General features: G+C 47.7%; 1 protein-coding gene across 4 annotated transcripts in view; it reads right to left on the minus strand.

Moving 5' to 3' along the window:
- The window catches only part of LOC118234469 (RAB11-binding protein RELCH homolog), a 29,270-nt gene that overhangs the window by 5,132 nt on the left and 8,235 nt on the right, over positions 1-15,903 (minus strand). The window contains exons 3-24 of one of the 4 annotated variants that reach the window (XM_035431013.1): positions 15,240-15,311; positions 15,070-15,125; positions 14,648-14,761; positions 13,896-14,075; positions 13,388-13,479; positions 12,575-12,808; positions 11,920-11,995; positions 11,111-11,206; positions 10,530-10,553; positions 9,033-9,145; positions 8,115-8,205; positions 6,802-6,873; positions 6,246-6,386; positions 5,284-5,448; positions 4,810-4,957; positions 3,891-4,047; positions 2,972-3,095; positions 2,700-2,748; positions 1,747-1,826; positions 890-996; positions 602-701; positions 363-445 (exon numbers count right to left, since the gene is read on the minus strand). In XM_035431013.1, the coding sequence (XP_035286904.1) occupies positions 363-445; positions 602-701; positions 890-996; positions 1,747-1,826; positions 2,700-2,748; positions 2,972-3,095; positions 3,891-4,047; positions 4,810-4,957; positions 5,284-5,448; positions 6,246-6,386; positions 6,802-6,873; positions 8,115-8,205; positions 9,033-9,145; positions 10,530-10,553; positions 11,111-11,206; positions 11,920-11,995; positions 12,575-12,808; positions 13,388-13,479; positions 13,896-14,075; positions 14,648-14,761; positions 15,070-15,125; positions 15,240-15,311 (2,374 nt within the window). The remainder of the gene's footprint in view (positions 1-362; positions 446-601; positions 702-889; positions 997-1,746; positions 1,827-2,699; positions 2,749-2,971; positions 3,096-3,890; positions 4,048-4,809; positions 4,958-5,283; positions 5,449-6,245; positions 6,387-6,801; positions 6,874-8,114; positions 8,206-9,032; positions 9,146-10,529; positions 10,554-11,110; positions 11,207-11,919; positions 11,996-12,574; positions 12,809-13,387; positions 13,480-13,895; positions 14,076-14,647; positions 14,762-15,069; positions 15,126-15,239; positions 15,312-15,903) is intronic. The other 3 variants (XM_035431016.1, XM_035431014.1, XM_035431017.1) reach the window with 3 other exon arrangements.

The raw sequence follows: 15,903 nt of genomic DNA on the forward strand, positions 1-15,903 counted from the left end.
ATTCATTTTTACTCCATAAATATCCATGAAAGATGTCGAAAGAAATCAAGACCATAATTATATGCTCTGCTTCCAAAGGAAATAGCAGAATGAGGTTAAACTGAGTGCTCTGTGGTCTTACTCCGTAGTACGTCTGCCGCGATGTGCAGGCATCCTTGACTGTGTCAATGTACCAGTTTCCAGTAAACCGCTAGCAAGAGATAAATTTGGAATGGCTACGCAAAATGTTCCATTCCATACCGCTATACATTCACATTAGCACTTGGTATAGTGGAAGAAAAAAAAATTATTTTCGTGGGCGGAGAAGAAAGTTATTTTCATGGGGAGGGGGGGAGTGTGGAGGGCAAAAAAAGTGCACTTACATTTCTGGATCACTGGAGAGTGTGATAAGAGCAGGAACGACTCTCTGAGCCACCAGAGTTTCATTCACCCCCTTCACCAGCAGCTGATTGGGCAGAGCAGGGGCGATGTCACAGAGGAAGCGCAAAAAACATGGCGCAGTTGCACAGATTAGGGCAAGAAGGAGAAGATAAACCACCCGTTAAAAGAAATAACCGCAAAAACATAAAAATAAATTCATAAAAAATGTTGTGAGACTGACCTCAAACATTCGCGCGGCGGTGCAGCGTACGAGGGCCGAGGTGTGGACGACTCCATACCACAGGACGGTGAGGAGAAGCTCGTGATAGGCTGGATTGGCCCTGGACGCAAACAGAGACATTTCAACTGACTGGTCTTTTTTTTATATAACCCTTTGGTCACACAGGTGGGCAGGTCCAGAAGAGCTCCTGGAAAGAGTCCCAGAAATCTCTTGCAGAGGTAACCGGAGGAATTGGTTTGGTACACAAATCAATATGACCTTTGACCTGTGATAGATAACGGTGCATACCCCAGCTCCACAAAAGAGGCTTTCAGGCTGTCCAAGGGAGCGTGGGACAGAGACAGGGTTGTCATGACGTCCTCCAGGAAGCCCATTAAAAGCTTGCGGTCCTCTTCCTGTGGACAGGAAGTGCACAAAAACCAAAAAACACTCATTTTTAAACTGTAAATGTCTACTTCAATATCCAGAAACATCATCTTTTTTATTTGAGCTATATATCTTTTCTCCTTAATTGGTATTCGCAAAGTTGTGGCTCAAGTCATGAGTCACCGCTATGCTACAGCAGTAGGAGCACTGCAGTCACAGTGCATTCTCTGCACTACAAGTCCCACAGTCCTGCAGGAGAACAGGTGCTGATTGGACGAGAGACGCAGCCATTAGCCTATGGGTGCCTGGAACATAGGTATGTGAGGAAATATTGCAGCAGTAAACTGAGGAGTGCTGGCCAACTGAAACCCACCCTACCCATAAGAGGAGGAAGACAACTCCTGCTACTGTGGACTCCTCTTTGCACTTGAACAATGGTGCACCATATTCTTGATACAGGAAAGTACAGGCCAGGGTCCTCAAACTCGTGTCCTGAAGGGCCGCTGTGTCTCCTGGATTTTGACGTGTTCCTGCGCTTAAGTGCTTAATTTAAGTCACTGATTGGCCGGAGGGTCCGCACACATTGTTTTCAAGACCTACATTGGCCGCCGACTGAAAAGAAACACCAGAAACCAGCAGAGACTGCGGCCCTCCAGGGACTGGAGTTTGAGACCCCTGGTCTAGGCTAATAAGGCCCAGTCCTTCACCCTTCGTAGAGGGCGCCTTTAGCAACTGAGCTACACCAGAGCGCTAGTCAGAAGATTTCAGACGGATCTCACCTGATTATAGCAGGTCAGGACCCCTGTGGCATACACAGGAACTGTAGCTTTAGTCAGGATGTCAGTCCCAGCTGTAGCGTCTGCAGTAAAATAAAATATCTCTGTTATAATCTTAGCTACATTACAGTAATTATTACTGTAGTAATACTCAGTGGGTGTGATCATGGCATATGCAAAAACAAAAAAACTGACTAAACTCCACAAAGGACAATATCAAATTGCAATATAAAGTCATGGAGAATTTATCTTTGTAAATTAAATATGAAGCTTTGAACCTTGTGAGGAGAAAGAATATTTTACCCATTGCTTTCATTTGTCTGCTAACAAAAAATAATGAGCTGTTTGTTCTGATTTGCTGTGACATGTCTTCAGTCATAGTGCAATGTAAGGACAATTAATCATTATGTGTAATTATTGGCTTGGACGTGTAATTATTTTTTTGTGTGGTTAAATTTAATTGGAAAAAATACTACTCTCTCGAGCAACACCAATCTCACAGTGACAAATGGAATTTAATCTGTTTGTATGTGCCCATTCATTGAGGACTACTGACTAATCCTGCATAATCCCATTAGTAGTGTAGTTGTAATTAAAGTGGAAAACATATTCAAATAACCAGTATGGTTAGGGGCATGAATGTTAATTATATTTTGTAACTATTAAAATAAAAAAATGACTAATAATGAGAAATGATTATTTTTAAACCTTTAACTCCATAAGATGTGTGAAAGGCTGGGAGAGGAATCTTCTAGTCCTCCAGGCTCCGACAGAGACTTTGCAGACACATAATCCGAGGTGACTAACAGTAACTCAGCGGCACCACACATGTGACATGAGTCAACGCTGAATGACCGCCACCAACCAGCAGCCGCCTCCCTCCCTCCCTATTCTAATTCCGGGATCTGCATTTTCCTCTTTAAACTGCCGGACTTTTGAAAATTGCGGCCACTCACCCACATTATCCTCGGAAAGCCGGAGTATTTCCTGGAATTGCGGCTTTACCTGAAATAAACGAAACCACGACTCGAGCGAACAGGCAAGACAAACACGTCGGTCACAAAGTCACATTAAAACAAAAAAAAAACAAAAAAAAAAAAAGTTTACTTCAAACTAGGAGACAAAAGAGAGTTCCTTCTTCAAAGCGGCGTGACTCACGCCTTTGACTGAACCAAAAAACGAAAGACCGATCCTAAACCCCGGTGTCACCGGGCAATATAAACGGCACCTTGGCGTTTGTGAAGGTCTTCCCGAACGTTCGGCACAGCCTCCAGAAGAACCGGGAGAACTCGTGGACGCACGTCGTCGAAGAGACGTTTATGCGGCCCACGACGTCGATGAGCTGCGGCAGCCTGTCGGGACGGGTTCAGAAAGGGGCGTGATGACCTGACAAGGATCATTTTCCACCACAGTAAACTATCAAAAAAACTGTTATTTATGCATATATGTCACCAAATGTTTACTGTGTGCTTTCCAACCCTGACAATTTACTGTGTGCTTTTCCAAATCTTAAAGCATCGTAATCACGTCAAGCTGGTTTGAGCTGTGTTTGTGACGCTTATTGCTGGTTTTAGCTGGTTGGCCAGATGTTCATCCCATAATCAGTAAATCCGCCAGTTTGGCCACCACAGCTTACTCTACCAGCTTAACCGGCTTTAACCAGCTTTGATCAGCCACAGACTAGCTACGGCCAGCAGCAGACCAGCTAAGACTAGCAACAGACCAGCTATGACCAGCTAGCAGCGTCAAAAAAACAGCTTAAACCAGCTCCCGACCAAATCCCAACTGGTCTCGACCTGAGAATTAAACTCAGGGTTAAAGTATTTATTAGGACACACCAAGTGTCCAATTAATAAACAGGTCCATTGAGACAGCCACAATCTCTTCAAGACCGTACAGCAGTTCTGATTGGCCGAAAGCAACTGTGGCCACCCACCCCGGTGGCTCCACCACAGCAGCAGCCCTGTTGATTTAACATTCTGAACCAGCTATGGCGGGACACAAAGAATGCCTCTGAATTGCTATTTATACCCAGAGTGTGTGTGTGTGTGTGTGTGTGTGTGCTCTCTCATCTAAAAAATCCCTGGTTTTTGGAAAACGGGTTTTTCTCCCTCCTGAAATCAGCGAAGGGCGAGGCGAGCGCTCACAGCTGGTTCACCACCCACAGCAGCGAGGCCCAGCCCGTGGTCCCCTCGTGGTTCAGCTGGTGCTCGTACTGCTGCAGCAGCGCCGCCAGCTGCTCCCGGCTCCCGACGACCGTCGCCAGGTCCTGCAGGGGGGACGCCGGCCGAGGGAACCGCGTCACTGCCCAACGGGTGACATCACATCACCGGTTTTTTTTTTTTTTTTTTTTTTTAAACTTCTTTTTTTTCCTTCTTCTTTGTGATTTATTGATTATTCGTCATAAAATAAGCCATGCACTGGGTTACGTTAAAGGAAACAATTATGAAACAAAGAACACACAGCTAAATGGCTGAAAAAATTAATACACAGAAAATAATACACAATAATACATAAAGTAAATAAATACTATTATGTATAGACAATACATTGTATATACTTACATATATATATATATATATACATACACACACACACATATGCACATATCGAAGAGAAGAAAGATTTCTTTTGCAGGCAGTGGTTAGGACAGCCTGCATATTTATAACTTATTAATGCATCCCGCTATAATATTTACTTAAGCGTTTCTGGTCAGGTTCTTTGCCAGCGGGTACAGCCACCGCTGTTAGAACACCACACCGCTGCCTTCCAGAAAAGGAGAGATCACACGAGGTGACCGTGGTCTTCGGGGAAACAGTCAAAAGGAAAAGGCAAAGGCAGAAAGCGTTCTGGGCACGCTTACATAAATATTGTCTCTGTAAACCTCAGCTTCAAAACGTCTTTGAAAATCACCCGTAGTAGAGTCTCCATTTAAAGACCAGAGCGTGGAAATTAGCCATAATTTTATTTTGAAGTGTGTGCAAGTGTTGACCTCTGACCCCCCCCCCCCCACCTGCAGACTGAATGTGTAAATGCTGGAAATAGGCCGTCTGTGGTCGTACTTACCCTCGATGGGCGGAGCCTCGCCCTGAAGCCTGGTCTGATTGGTGAAGGGGGCGTTCTGCAGGACGCTGGCAAACAAGGGCGGGGTCAGGGACTGCAGGGCTGACAGGTATGTGTGCAGCTTGTGCTCATCCAGCCCTGATTCTCCTTCCTGAAGAAATACACACGCACACGCACGCACGCATACACACACACATGCACACACACACACACACACGGGCGCACACACATGCACTCAATGAGGGGAAGACCACAGAAGTAGAACGTAGAACACATCCACACACACAAATACACACACACACACACACACTCACACACACACACACACACACACACGCACACACACACACACACGCACGCACATACACACACACACACGCACAAACACACACACGCACACACACTCACACGCACACGCACATACACGCACGCACGCACGCACGCACACACACACACACACACACGCCCGGGCCCTACCTTCAGCAGGCCCTCGATGCGCTCCAGTAGGGCAGGCAGTAGCTGCGTCTGCAGGTAGCCCAGCTCTGAGGTCCAGGCCGCGAACGCAGGGATGAACACCTGGTGCGTGGCGTTGACCACCCGCTCGGACGGGTCGCCCTGACAGAGCAGCATCAGCTCGAACCCCTGGCCACAAACACAACGGAACATTCCGGGCTCGTCTCAATGTCTCACAACCGCTTCCGAGACTGACTGACTGACTGACTGACAGACTGGCAGTTCCTCTAAGATACCACAAGCATCTTAAAAAGCCTACCTAGTTAGGCTAATACGATTACGTTAGTTTTTATTTGGCAGGATTGTTTTTGTTTTTGTCTGATTCTGATTAGGCAAATGTGATTTCAGTGCTAGTTTGTACTTGGCAGGATTGTTGTTTGCTGAACAGGTTACTCTACAGGGTTGGAGTCCTGATCTATGTGGTCACTTCTGGCACTGCGATCTTTACTTCACTCTAGTGTGTTTCTTTTGCACCTCTGCACCTTGAACTAATGCACTTGTTGTACATTGCTCTGGATAAGAGCGTCTGCTAAATGCCTGTAATGTAATGTAATGTAATCTAGACAGGCTTTTGTACTCTTCGGCACACTTCATCTTCAGTGACAGAATATGTATTGCACCAGTAACATGCACATTTTTAATGACATTTTCTTAGCACAGGGCTGCCCAACCCTGCTCCTGGAGATCTACCATCCTGTAGGTTTTTATTCCAACCCTAACAAAGCTCACCTCATTCAACGGCTAGAGATCTCACTGAGCTGCCAATTAGTACAATCAGGTGTGCCAAATTAGGGTTGAAATGAAAACCTGACGGGACGGTAGATCTCCAGGAACAGGGCAGGGCAGCCCTGTCTTAGCATGAGGCGCTGAAGAGAGGATGCCCCTGCTCGGAACGCCGATGGACGGGACAGGCCGGCTCCGCCCACCTGGCTGTACTTGTCGGGGTCGTCGATGTAGCCCATGATGACCCCCAGGCTCCTGACCACCGCCTCTCGCACCATGTCGGCCTTGTCCTCCGCCAGCATCTGCTGCAGCATGGAGAGCACCAGCGAGCTGCGGATCTCCGTCTGCGCGGGGAGAGGGAGGCCGGGAGATCCTTCACAGTCAGAGCGGGAACGGTATTTCACAGATGGACAGAGAATCATTCACAGTCACAGCGGGAGAGGTATTTCACAGATAGAGAGGTTCTTCACAGTCAGAATGGGAAAGGTATTTCACAAATGGACAGAGAATCCTTCACAGTCACAGCGGGAGAGGTAGTTCACAGTCAGAATGGGAGAGATACTGCACAGACATACAGCAAAAGCAGGGAGCATGAGAGGCATTGCAGACAGAAGGTTGAGCGGGAAATATATTTCACAATTAAAACACAGTTTAAAAAAAGTATACTTAAGGCATAATTTTAAACACCTCTTTTCCGTAAGGCATACTTTTAAACACCTCTTTTTTAAGGGAAGCCCCAGAGAGGTGCGATGCTCTTACCGGCAGATAGGGGGCCAGGGCCCCACAGGACTCGGCCACCAGCAGCCTGCGCTCGGGGTACTTATGGTTGATCTGAAACGGAGGGAAAGGGATAGAGGAACTCATCACCGTCCAAACCTGAAGAACTGGAGCACTGCTCTCTTACAGGGCTACCCCGACCCTGCGTGTGTTTATAACAGAGCTAGGGCTTCCTCACACCTGTTCATGTAATCCTGAGTCCTCACTGTAGCTTTAAAATAAACGTACCGTCATACAAGCGGTGTTTTCCGTAAACGGCGTGACTCAGAACGCCTACTAGAAACGCAAATCCGCGCAGGTGCTGCTCCCCTCACACGCATGCCATTCAACAACAGGAACAAAATTATACGTGCTCGACCCATGGCTTAACTAAGAAACACTCAGAGCTTCACTGGCTTTAAGCAAATTACTGAAGGCTCCTCTAATACACTGGGTCTTTGTCCTCTGTGTAAATACTTGATAAGGAAACTTGTAAATGTGAATACCAATGTTTTTTTTTTTTCTTGCCGAACTTGGATAGGGAAGACAGAAGCCATTGGCTGCAGCAATGGATGAGCCCACAAAATATCAGACTATTTCCTACTGTTCATGTATAGGCATGAACAAATTTGGAATTTAACTAACAAATGAGGATTAAGCAACTTTAGAATCATTTGACATAAAATTATCTTTGGAGGGCAGTAGCAGTTGTCGAAGTGGGGTTTTAATAAAATGGCTGCCTGAGGCATTTCAGCTGCACCTTTTAATTAGGCACCTAAATCTAACAAACTGTCACAGACACCGTTGATAATGTGAAATAAGTGTGCATCTGAAGCAAATGGGAAGTTAGGAATTAAAGAGGGACGTTGGTGGGTAGAGTGACAGGTAGGGTGACCAGTCGGTCCCTGTTTGGCCAGAACAGTCCCAGTTTGACACAGAACGTCCCAGAGTCCCACCAACGTCCTGAGTGCACTACAGACTCAATCGGGGACCCACCTCATACACTCCCGTTACCCACCTTGGGTCCCGACCCACAGTTTAAGAAACAATGGTCTAAGGGAACTCCAGTCTGCGAATCACTGTTCAGTGAAGACAGCCATTTTTATTCATTTTTATTTTATTGCAAGGCCAGTTTTTTGCAGTTGGTGCGATAAAGCGAGGATCCACCATGACTGATACATACAGCAGAACCTGCTGAGATTATGAAATATATTGGCCTGTCAGACGGGATCCCAATTCATTAGCTCGTAACTCTGCATCCCCGGGTCTCATGTTCTGGGAAATTCCGGTCACCGTGGCGACGGGCGACGCCTCACCTGCTCCCAGCACTGGGGGAGGAGCTCGGCTTCCACGCGGGTGTGGCCGACGTGCCGGGCGAAGGCCACGCAGCCAGTCAGGATCATCCTCCTGTGGAGGGAAGAGCGCTGTTGGGTGGGGCTCAACAGGGCGGCCTGGGGTGGCACGCATGCGCCAACACCACACACCCCGCACACGTGCATGCGTTCAAATGTGCAAGCGCGCATGCACAGACATGCATGCGTTTGCACCAGGCCCCTGTGCATTACACACACACGCGCACACACACACACTCAGACACACATACGCCCACACACCACACACACACACACACACACTCAGACACACATACATCCACACACCACACACACATACACCCACACCCACACACACACACACTCAGACACACATACACCCACACACCACACACACACACACCCAGACACACATACACCCACACACCACACACACACACTCAGACACACATACACCCACACAACACACACACACACACACACACACACACACACCACACACACATACACCCACACCCACACACACACACACTCAGACACACATACACCCACACACCACACACACACACCCAGACACACATACACCCACACACCGCACACACACACACACACTCAGACACATATACACCCACACACCACACACACACATACTCAGACACACATACACCCACACACACACACACACTCAGACACACATACACCCACACCCACACACACACACACACACACACACTCAGACACACATACACCCACACACCACACACACACACACACACACACACACCCAGACACACATACACCCACACACCACACACACAAGCAGGCATGCACGTACACACGCACACACTCAGACACACGCGCGTGCGCACACACACACGCACACACTCAGACACACACACACACCTCTGGTCGTCGTCCGGTCTCTTGATGAGGTTGAAAAGGATGTGAAGCAGCTGGTCCCGTTCCCTGGGCTCCGGGTGGAGACAGGCGGTGCACAAGATGAGCGGGATCAGCTCCTGAGGAACAAAGGCAGAGGTCAAAGGTCAAGGGTCAGGTGTCAGGGTTCATGGAGCAGGGGGGCAGGGTACAAGCACACAACACTAGCTTTGCAGGCAGGGCTGAGTACCTGGTCAAAACTGAACAGGACACACCACTACAGCCGCAACTAATTGGCTGAAATTCAGATCACATGATCCCCAAGGAAGGGGAAGAGAAATTGAAAAAATCTGAGTCATAGTGAGCACGTGCAAGCGGTTTACAGAACGAAGAGCCAACATTCATTCAGTCTTATTCCTGCATAGCAAAACTATCACAGCCCGTTAAAACAGTGTCTTACTGAATCCCCACTGGCAGCTGTGACAGCGTGTTCTGTTTCTGAGATCTGTATGTTGATATAGTGAAAGTCTGGCCGTCGTATATCTAAGAGACTACCATTCACTTGAAAAAAAAGTGCCAATGCAATATAATTCAACTCTCACACTTCGTCAGTGACTTGCAAAGACCCAGGGTACAACGGATGACTTCAATTTGTTGGAAGAAATACTCAAGGACCTTCAAAATAGTGAGTTCATTTGTGCCAACTGGTGCAGAAACAGCTACTCAATCCTCCACACTTTATTGTTTTTGCAAGAACTGATAAGACTTTAGATTTTATCACGGCACCACAAAAGCACATGCACATTGCACAAAAAAAAACTACTCTTCCTGAACATGTGAAAGACTAAAATAAATTTGTTTATCACAAAATGAGGTTGAGCCATTTGCCAAATCACAAAAACACCCCCACTGCCTACCGAGCGGTAGGAAAGGCTGCCTCTGTGAACAGCCAAGCTAAAGATAGCTCATCACGTTAAGGGGTCACTCAGGAACAGGCCTTTTATTATGAGCAGTATGAGCCGTGATCAGTCATAATGGCTAGTGCGGCCACTCTTTACAGGGAATACGACCAAGCAAAACACCCTGAACTGGCTCTGCGTTTTCTTTCAGAGACTGAGTACACATCCGCGAGGTTCTCATTTTTGCTACATTACATTACAAGTACTTAGCAAATGCTCTTATCCAGAGCGACTCTCACAGAACTGTTTACAGTGCAATCACATTGCACCCATTTCTACAGCTGGATATATACTGAAGCAATGCAGGTTAAGTACCTTGCTCCAGGGTACAACAGCAGTGTCCCGCCTGGGAATTGAACCTGTGACCTTTAGGTTACAAGGCCTGCTCCTTACCCATTATGCTACACTGCCGCCCGCTCTTTTTGCGAGAGCGGGAAACCGGGGAGATCGTCAGTTAAATGGCTAACCTGAAGCCAACCAAGCCGAAAGTCCACAGAAGCGCAGAGAGACAGCGGCAATGTCATGCAAAAAATAAAAAAATAATGAAAACATACGTCCAACTCACCTGACACAGGTGCGTGACCATTCTCTAGGAGCAGAGACGCATGCACAGGAAGTGAGCAAATGAGCCAAAGTAAAGGACACAAAAAAAGTGAGTGAAAATGAGCAAAAACTGCAGGTGGAATAACAAGTTAAAATCGAGCCAGATTCTACAACAGGTGACATCTACCCAGCTAGCCAAATAATCATTTTAAAAAAACATCTGCAAACTTTTAACTTTTTGAGTTACAATAACATCTTTAAACAGTTTTCTTGCAGACTTGCAATTTGAGTGTGATCTACGTCTTTACAAAGTAGCAGAAAAGGTAAGCTATAAAAAAACACTGCTACTGCATTGATACTCATCTCAATCTTCCAACAACGCACTGCAAAAATTGTAAATAGGTTTTTTTTTTTTTTTTGAGCTAGCTGGGTAGCCAACGAGAAAAATGAAACAGGAAGTGATGTCGTGGTGCTGGAGGCAAGTGATCATTGTGCAGGTGGAAAGGGTCGAATCAAGGAAAGTTCCAAAGTGACGATTTCGAACATGGAGCCAATGACACAGGAAGTGACGGGGGGGAGGGAATAGGGAAGCGGACCGCCTACCTCGCGCTTCGCTAGCAGCACGTTGGGGACGATGTGAGGCAGGCAGCGCCCCAGCATCAGCATGACGCTCTCCTCGCTGTCAGCTATTCGTGACACCTGTGGATGGAGACGAACACAGCCCAGTGACGTCACAGAGGTCACAGAAAACACACCTGCCCTTTCCTGCTCTTCCTGAATGGTCACAGAGAACACACCTGCCCTTTCCTGCTCTTCCTGAATGGTCACAGAGAACACACCTGCCCTTTCCTGCTCTTCCTGAATGGTCACAGAGAACACATCTGCCCTTTCTTGCTCTTCCTGAGAGGTCACAGAGAACACACCTGCCCTTTCCTGCTCTTCCTGAATGGTCACAGAGAACACATCTGCCCTTTCTTGCTCTCCCTGAGAGGTCACAGAGCACACCTGTGCACTCTCAATGCTCTCCAGCAAAGAGAGATTGGGGCCAGGTACTTTCGAATGTAGAATAAAGCTTTGAAGTCATCTAAACTCTTTAATCATGAGCTATTTCGTGCATCATTTCTAGTGGCGAACTTACTGTACTACGTGATTTAGTGACAAGTGAAGGCAGAGTAAGGCTTCATGAATCTTCTAAAGGGCGGAGCTTCAAGTAACATAGCTGTCAATCACAGACTCTTATGCTAAACATGCTTTTCTCTTCATAGGAAACCACCAATAATTGGACAACCAATGGGTTACTAATAACCCAACCGTTCAGTAGTTCATAAAGCCTCACTGTTGCCCACGACTTTAGCGCCACCAGGTGGCAGTGTGAGAGCATACGCCCAGGAAGGCTAGTCCAGCTGCCTCACCTCTGCTCCGAGCCTGCTGTCGGCAGACATTCGACAGAAGGACAGAAGGGCCTGGAGGAACGCAGGAGAGAGGTTTCTGAAAACAAAAGAAAACCACCAAATTTATTATCCCGATAATCCCCCGAAAAGCCAGTCATTAAGCTTTGCACACAATGCACACGCCCATGAATCTAAACATCTGCTAAATGTTAAAATGACAATGTGCACCCAGAGTAAACCTTGCATCACAGTCCAAGGTTTTTAGTGAGTATGGTTGCGAAGATGTGGATCAGGTTGGATGATCCTAGACCAATGCTTAAAATGACAGTATCAAAGCAAATGAAAGCAATTGTCAGAAGCTGGTCTGTTCTTTTATTATTCATCACTGTGGCTCCCCCTTGTGGTCACTGTGATGCTCTGTCTCTTATGGGCCCCAAGAAGTGAAGAGTCATGTTGAAACTGGGGGACTTTCAGGCCACTGCTAATAATTCTTAGGCCCGGGAAAAAATATATATGGCGAGGGCTAACTAAAAATGGTTACACCCCGTATCCTGGACCCCCTTGGGCCTGGGACAGTGTCCTAGCTGCCCCCCCCCCCCCATCAGCTACCCTGTATGATTCTGCAGGCACATCTGATCAGTCCCCCCCCCCCCCCATGCCCCCCGGTTAAAGTCACCTGTTGGGCTTAACGAACTGCACAGGTTCTTTTCCCTGCACCGTCTGGCTTTTAAAATTTGCGTGGGGCTGTTTGGTCGGCGTGGCGTCAGTGTTCGGGCGGTCTGCGACGCCGCTCTGCCCCGTCCCTCCGGTGCCCCCGCCCCCTCCGCTGTCCGGGGGTGCGGTGATGGGGGCGGGATCAACCACGGCCGTGGGAGGGGCGGAGATATTTTGCTTCAGCGTCTGGATGTCGCTGGAGATGCAAGATGGAGAAACGGTTAAACGACGCCTGCTTTAAACGATCCCCTTTCTAATCCCTATTGACTAAGGCTTCCAAACCCTGGCTGGTGAGGGCCATAGCATTCTTAGCCTTGGCTTTGGCTAAAGCTGTACCCCCTGTGTTCCCGTGCCCCCTGTGTTCTCTATGTTCTCCTGCGCCCCCTGTGTTCTCTGCGTTCTCCCGTAACCCCTGTGTTCTCTGCGTTCAACCTGTGCTCCCCGTGTTCTCTGTGTTCCCCTGTGCCCCCCGTGTTCTCTGTGTTCCCCTGCGCCCCCTGTGTTCTCTGCGTTCTCCCGTAACCCCTGTGTTCTCTGCGTTCAACCTGTGCTCCCCGTGTTCTCTGTGTTCCCCTGTGCTCCCTGTGTTCTCTGTGTTCCCCTGTGCCCCCTGTGTTCTCTGTGTTCTCTGTGTTCTCCCGTAACCCCTGTGTTCTCTGTGTCCGCCTGTGCCGCCTGTGTTCAACCTGTGCCCCCTGTGTTATCTGTGTTCTCCTGTGCCCCCTGTGTTCCCTGTGTTCTCCCGTAACCCCTGTGCCCGTGATGCCCAGCTCACCTCTGAAGCCTCTTGATCTGCTCAGTCAGACTCTGCTTCTCAGCACTCAGAAGGCTGATCTGGTACTCCAGCTCCTGGGCCACCTCCGCCTGCTGCAACCACAGCAGAGCGGGAACCATGGCGACAAAGCGGAATATCGCTACATGCCGCACTGACCGGAATCTATCACTCTGGTACTGTAATTATGCTATAAACGATATTACAACTATTATAAATGATTGATGCGTTTATATTTTTGGTGTTAAATTCATTGCTTTCCCAGCTCTGTATTCCAGAGGCATTCTGTAGTGAGCATTACGTGGCAAACAGGCAGAAGGATGGCTATGTTCAATTGTTAGTCCAATCAGCACAGTTCTGAAATCCTGCTCACTTGGTTCATTGCAACTTGACATCTGTGCAGAGTGGGTATATTGCATGCCATTTGGGCATAGAGGACAACAGAAGACGCACATGCAGATAATATATACATTTATTATGCTTGACGAGGTGGCTGTACTTCTCCACATACCATTTTCTGCCGGGGCTCCTGGGTAAATGCGTTCCCCAGCAGGTCTTCTGGCTCCACCCCCACAGCGATGTCTCTGGTGTCCCGTGGCGACGGGGAGCAGCTCCCGCAGTTCCGGTACAGGTGCAGGAGGTCGGGGGGCTTCGGGGTGTTGAGCCCCACGTCGTCCCACAGCTCGAAGTCCTGCGGACGCGACGCATCACAAGAATCGCAGCGGGTTCGCACGGCCACGACTGACCATCACCCAAAAGCATTTGCGGTCTGACCACAAGAGGAACTCTTGAGGACCGCATAATCCAGTGGTCTTCATCCTGGTCCTGGGGAGCCGCAGGGTCTGCTGTATTTTTGTTGTTGTTGTTGCTCAGCACTTCATCAGTTCATTGGTTAAAGCAGCCAATTACACAGCTAACTCACCTCACCTGGTTTCTTGGGTCTGAACTGGTTGTTGATATTCAGGCAAAAAACAAAAACCAGCAGCTCTCCAGGATTAGGAATGAAGATCACTGGTCTAATCAGTCGCCAAAAACAGTGACCAAAACTAAACCCCAGAAATAACCTAATATTATAATATATATAATTCTAATTATGCCAGTGTGTTCAGTGGTTGAGTGGTTCAAAGCAGTACACAGTCTGTGTATCACCTATATGCAGATCTCATTTTATATGTTCAGAACACATTAAAAATAGAAGAGGAACATAAGATGCGTGAATAACATGCGTGAACATGTGCAAATGTCTCTGAACGTGACAATTACCTGATCATCGTTTTCATCTGAGAACGTGATGGCTGACAGCTTGTAATTATTCTTCAACAAATATTCATTGAGTAGAAAATTCAGTGCTCTTTTTTCAAGTGGACGGATAGGCTCCTGGAAGAAACCATAAAAATCAGACGCACAGCTGGCACACTTAACAACAACGCGCTCTGTAATTTTAATGGCGTAAAAACAACTCAACGAAAAGCGTGAGGGAATAATAAAAAATATTACGCTATATTCCATTTTGTACCTGCGTAATTCTCATTGTTTTTATGACATGCACTACATGTATCTTCACACAACTGACTTATAAGTCACACTGGATAGATCTGCAAAATACATAAATCATTCAAATGTTTATGAATACAATATAATAATAATAATTTTTAAAAACAGTACGGTTTAAGTGGGTTTCCCACCTGAACTTCAGGATGAGATCTGAAGTTCTTCCTGTCCTGCGAGGGCAGCTCGCTCTCTGTAAGAGAGAAGCACATCTGTTGGTCGGGACGCTCCACCAATCAGAGCGGCCCGACTGGTCCGGGCAACTCTCGAAGGCAGGAAGTAGTAGTGTAAGGAGGGAGTACGCCACCTGCTGCTCGAGTCAGGTTGGTGCGCAGAGCCTGAATGGTCTCCTTGGCTTTCCGAAGCTCAAACTCCAGGACTGGACAGGAAGTGGATTTAACACGCACAGGCATCCAGGCAAGAAAAGGGGAACACATAAACAAGACACGAAAAACAAAACAAAAACAAAGATGGCCATGAAAAAAACGAACCAAACAAAAACGATACGTTCCGAGAAGCCAAACCACGAAGGAGAGCTAAATAAGCAGAGTACCATGCAAACCACGGGGACTCATGAACGCATGCAGCAGAGGAGGGACGCTAGGGAAGTATCCGGGCAGACCGCTTGCACATTCTTTCAAATGTGTTCGAAGCACCTGTGGGCATGGCAGACCTGGGCTGGCCTGCGCTGACCTGGGCTGACCTGGGATGACCTGGGCTAACCTGGGTGTGGGTATGCCAAACATGGTAATCTGGTTTCTCTTGTGTCCCAAAGCAACCTCACAAAACTATCCAACACTGCTGACGGTGTAACATCAAGATAGACAACTTGATCTAATATCCTGTAGGTTTTCATTTCAACCCTAATTTGGCACGCGTGATTCTACTAACTAGCACCTGAATGAGATCTCTGGCTGTCGAATGAGGTGAGGTGTGCTTGTTTGGGCTGGAGTGAAAGCCTCTTAACCTTC

Source organism: Anguilla anguilla, chromosome 8 (genome assembly GCF_013347855.1).
Source record: "Anguilla anguilla isolate fAngAng1 chromosome 8, fAngAng1.pri, whole genome shotgun sequence".
Taxonomy (NCBI): domain Eukaryota; kingdom Metazoa; phylum Chordata; class Actinopteri; order Anguilliformes; family Anguillidae; genus Anguilla; species Anguilla anguilla.